Here is a 4,198-nt window from a genome sequence, read left to right as displayed (position 1 = left end):
CTGGCGCTTCGTGGCTGGTGGGGGGCAGGTTGCGATGGCCTGGACCTTGCCGACAAGAGGTTTTACCTTCCATGCCCGATAGTATACCCCAGGTACGTGGTCTCTTGTCAGCCGATGCGACATTTCTTAGGGTTGGCTGTTAACCCGGCCTTCTGCAGGGACCTCAGGACCGCTGCGACCCTTTCTAGGTGGTTCTCCCACCGAGGACTGTAAATGACCACGTCATCTAGATAGGCGGCCGCGTAGTCCTGATGTGGCTGGAGGAGGCGGTCCATTAGGCATTGAGAGGTGGCCGGAGCCCCATGGAGGCCGAAGGGCATCCGGGTAAACTGGTATAGGTCCGTGGGTGTGGCGAACGCAGTCTTCTCCCTGGAGGCTGGTTCCAGGGGGATCTGCCAGTACCCTTTGCTTAGATCAAGGGTGGTGATATATCGGGCTTCCCCTAAGCGGGCCAACAGCTCATCTATCCGAGGCATGGGATAGGCATCGAACTTGGAGATAGCATTAACGCGCCTAAAGTCGATACAGAATCTCTGTGAGCCGTCGGGCTTCGGTACCAGCACTACAGGGCTGCGCCACTCACTTTGCGATGGTTCAATCACCACTAGATCCAGCATAGCTCGTACCACCTCCTCAACGATCTGCCTCCTGTGATACGGCAAGGGCCTGGTCGCGCCCCGGATCACCACCCCAGGCTCCGTCTGGATCCTATGGTATACCAGGGTGGTGTATCCCGGTTGGCCCGTAAAGGTGCGGGAAAAGGCTTGCAAGAGGCACCGGGTCTGCTTGAGTTGGTTGTCTGTTAGGGTCTCCCCGAGCTGGGGTTCCCCGGGGTCCTCGGTATGGGCTACCTGGGGTCCTAGCTCAGGTTCTCGCGGGTAGGGGTTGATCAGGAGACCTTCACGTTCCCGCCAGGGCTTGAGGAGGTTGACATGGTACCGTTGGGTCTTCTTTTTCCGGTCTGGCTGATTGATTTCATAATTAACCGGGCCCACCTTCCGAACCACCTCATATGGCCCTTGCCACCGGGCCAGGATCTTCGATTCACTGGAGGGAAGGAGGAGTAATACCCGGTCTCCGGGTTGAAAGTCCCGAGTCTGGGCGTCCCGGTTATAAGTCTGGGCCTGCGTGTCCTGGGTGGCTTTCAAGTTCTCCTGCGCCAGGGCCCCCGCCTGCTTAAGGCGCTCCTGAAGCTGGAGTACGTACTTTAAGAGGCCCTGGGCCGGCGATGGGGCTTGCTCCCAGGTTTCCCTCATGAGATCCAGCAGGCCCCGAGGTCGCCGACCGTACAGCAACTCAAAGGGTGAGAACTTGGTTGAAGACTGGGGGACTTCCCGCACCGCCAGGAGCAGGGGTGGAAGGAGCTGGTCCCATCGGCGAAGGTCCTCCTGGGGGAACCTACACAACATCTCTTTCAGCGTCCGATTGAATCTTTCAACCAGCCCATCTGTCTGGGGATGGTAAACGGACGTCCGGAGTTGCTTTATCCCCAAGAGTTCGCACACCTGCTGGAGCAGCCGTGACGTAAAGTTGGTCCCCTGATCCGTGAGGATCTCCCGGGGCAGGCCGACACGGGCGAAGACCTTCACCAGCTCAGCTGCGACGGTGCGGGCTGTGATGGTCCGGAGAGGGATTGCTTCGGGGAACCTGGTAGCATAGTCCATTATCACCAAAATGTATTGGAACCCTGCGCTGCTCTTAGGGAGAGGCCCCACCAGGTCCATGGCCACACGTTCAAAGGGGGTCTCAATCAGAGGCATCGGGACCAGCGGTGCCTTGGGAGTTCGTGCTGGGGCAGCCAAGTTGGCATTCCGGGCAAGAGTTGCAATAATTCTTTACCTCCTGGTGTACCCCTGGCCAGAAGAAGCGCCCCAGGATCCGAGCCAGGGTCTTCTCGTGACCGAGGTGCCCGTCGCAGGGATGTCGTGGGCCAGTTTCATGACCGCCCAGCGGTGACACCGAGGCACGAGGAGTTGTGTCCGGGTATCCCACGTGCGGGGTCCTCTCGACGCGATACAGGCGCTCCTGCCGCAACTCAAAGTGCGCGCCACTGCGCCGCCGATGGGGTTCAAGGACCGCCCCATCCACGGAGGCCAGCTGGTCGATGTCCGTGTGAGTGTACGGTCGGCCCGTTGATCCCGGCAAAGTCCGTGGGCGCCGAGGATCCTCCCCACTCCGGGAGGATCTTCACGTCCTTCCGTCGGGTTGGTGTGGTCGGGGCTTCCACCTCGTCTTTCTCAGTCTCTGAGGTCTCCTTCCAAGGCTGGCGTGACCTGCGGGCTGCCCTCGGCGTGGCGGCATAGTACGGCGGGGAACTCGGGCCAGTCCCGACCCAGGATCACCGGGTACGCCAGCCGTGGAGCAAGTCCCACTGTCATCAGCTGGGTGACCCCATCAATAGTCAGTTGGGCCCTGGTACTTGGGTAGGGCCGTATATCCCCGTGGATACACTGCAGCTGAATCTTCCCCAGGTGGTTGTTAGCCTGCGGGCCCATGGTTTGGCAGACCAGTGTCTGGCTGCAGCCTGAATCGAGGAGGGCCACCGTCGGGCGCCCCTCAACGACCACGGGCACGGTGATCTTGGCCGCTTGCCAACGCCGGGCACGGCCTTCCCCTGAGTAAACCTGGCCAAAGGTACACTCCAGTCCTGGGCAGTCCCGCTGTAAATGGCCATACTCTCCACAGGAGAAACAGGGCCCCAGGTCTGCTCGTCCCGTCCGTGACCGGGTCCCGGGGTTACCTCCAGGCAGGTTCCGGTAGTCCCCTCTCGCCACAGGAACCGGGGTCCGAGCGGGTCTCCCAGAGGACGTGGCGGTACGGGTCCGGGCCTCCGCTCCATGGGAGGAAACTTGTACGTCTGTGAGGGTGGGCGCCCCCTTCTTTTCTGGGTTGGGGCGCTCCGTCCGGGGCGGGGCTGTCCGGCCAGCCGAGCCCAGCGGGGTTTCACCCGCGAGGAAGTCCTCCATTAACGTAACGGCCGCGGCCACTGTCGCCGGCCTATGGCGGAGGACCCAGGCTCTTCCTCGCGGCGGGAGTACATGGGCGAACTGCTCCAATACTACCACTCGAAGCTCCTGGGCCACTATCCGAGGTCGGGCCCCTGGAGGATACGCCAGGCTTCTAAACCGCTGTCGGTAGGTCTCTGGACTCACATCCAGGGCGTCTAGGATAGCGGCTTTCACCTGGCTGTAGTCCTGGGCTGCCTCCACAGACAAGCCTCGATAGACCGTCTGAGCAGTCCCCGTTAAGTATGGGGCCAGGATGGTGGCCCATTGGTCCTGGGCCCAGCCCGCGACGACGGCCACCCGCTCGAATGTGACGAGAAAGGCTTCAGGGTCGTCGCCGGGCCCCATCTTCGTCAGCCGAATTGGGGGGCTGGGCCGCGGGGCCCCTGCAGCATCTCCTGGCTGGGGTTCCCCCGGTCGAGTCAGCACCGCTGCGAGCTGCTGGACACATTGCCGCTGGAAGTCCTGGTGCTGGGTAACCAGGTCTTGAATGAGCTGCCGTTGTTGCGAACCTAGCTGCTCGATGAGCTGCTGCTGTTGCGACTGGGCCGCCTGTTGTCGCTCCTGGCTCTCCGTCATGAGGGCAGGAGCTGGGACAGATCCATCTCTCTGGCGGGAGGCCTCTCTCCCGCGGCCCCCTTTTCACCGGCGTCAAGAGCTCGCGCCCACATCCTGGGCGAGAGGTCCTCAGAGAAGGCACCACGTGTAAGAGTCCGGTGTGGGGGCTCGGCCCTCTCGGGTGTGGCCGGGAGCCAGGCCGCGTCACTACACGGCCTAAATCAGCAGTTCAGTCTCCGAAGGTCCAAGGGCTCAGACCCTCAGGCAGGGCTGAGCAGAAATAAACAGTCAACGAAGCCCAAGCCCTCAGTCAGGGTGGGGCAGCAAACAGCAGTTCTAGGCTCAGACCCTCAGGCAGGGGCTGAGCACCCAGAGTCAGTAAAGCCCTAGCCCTAGTCAGGGCGGGGCAATAAGCAGTAGTTCAAGGGGCTCAGCTCCTTAAGCAGGAGCTGAGCAAACAACAATAGTTCAGGGCTCAGGTCCTTAAGCAGTAGCTGAGCAAACAACAATAGTTCAGGGCTTAGGTCCTTAAAGCAGGAGCTGAGCAGCAACCACAATAGTTCAGGGCTCAGGTCCTTAAAGCAGGAGCTGAGCAGCAATAATAGTTGAGGGCTCAGGTCCTTAAGCAGGAGCTG

At 61.3% G+C, this 4,198-nt stretch overlaps 1 protein-coding gene across 1 annotated transcript; it reads right to left on the bottom strand.

The window, feature by feature from the left end:
- Window positions 1–2,237: 2,237 nt before the first annotated feature.
- Window positions 2,238–3,522, bottom strand: LOC120374479. The gene is made up of 2 exons (XM_039494223.1): window positions 3,427–3,522; window positions 2,238–3,366 (listed from the first exon to the last, which is right to left on the bottom strand). Exon 2 carries the CDS (start codon window positions 3,351–3,353, stop codon window positions 2,238–2,240), a length of 1,116 nt encoding a protein of 371 aa, XP_039350157.1. The 5' UTR covers window positions 3,354–3,366; window positions 3,427–3,522.
- Window positions 3,523–4,198: the final 676 nt, after the last annotated feature.

Source organism: Mauremys reevesii, linkage group 11, assembly GCF_016161935.1.
Source record: "Mauremys reevesii isolate NIE-2019 linkage group 11, ASM1616193v1, whole genome shotgun sequence".
NCBI lineage: Eukaryota > Metazoa > Chordata > Testudines > Geoemydidae > Mauremys > Mauremys reevesii.
Note: the sequence above shows the minus strand (reverse complement) of the source record. Positions and strands in the feature narration are given on the sequence as shown.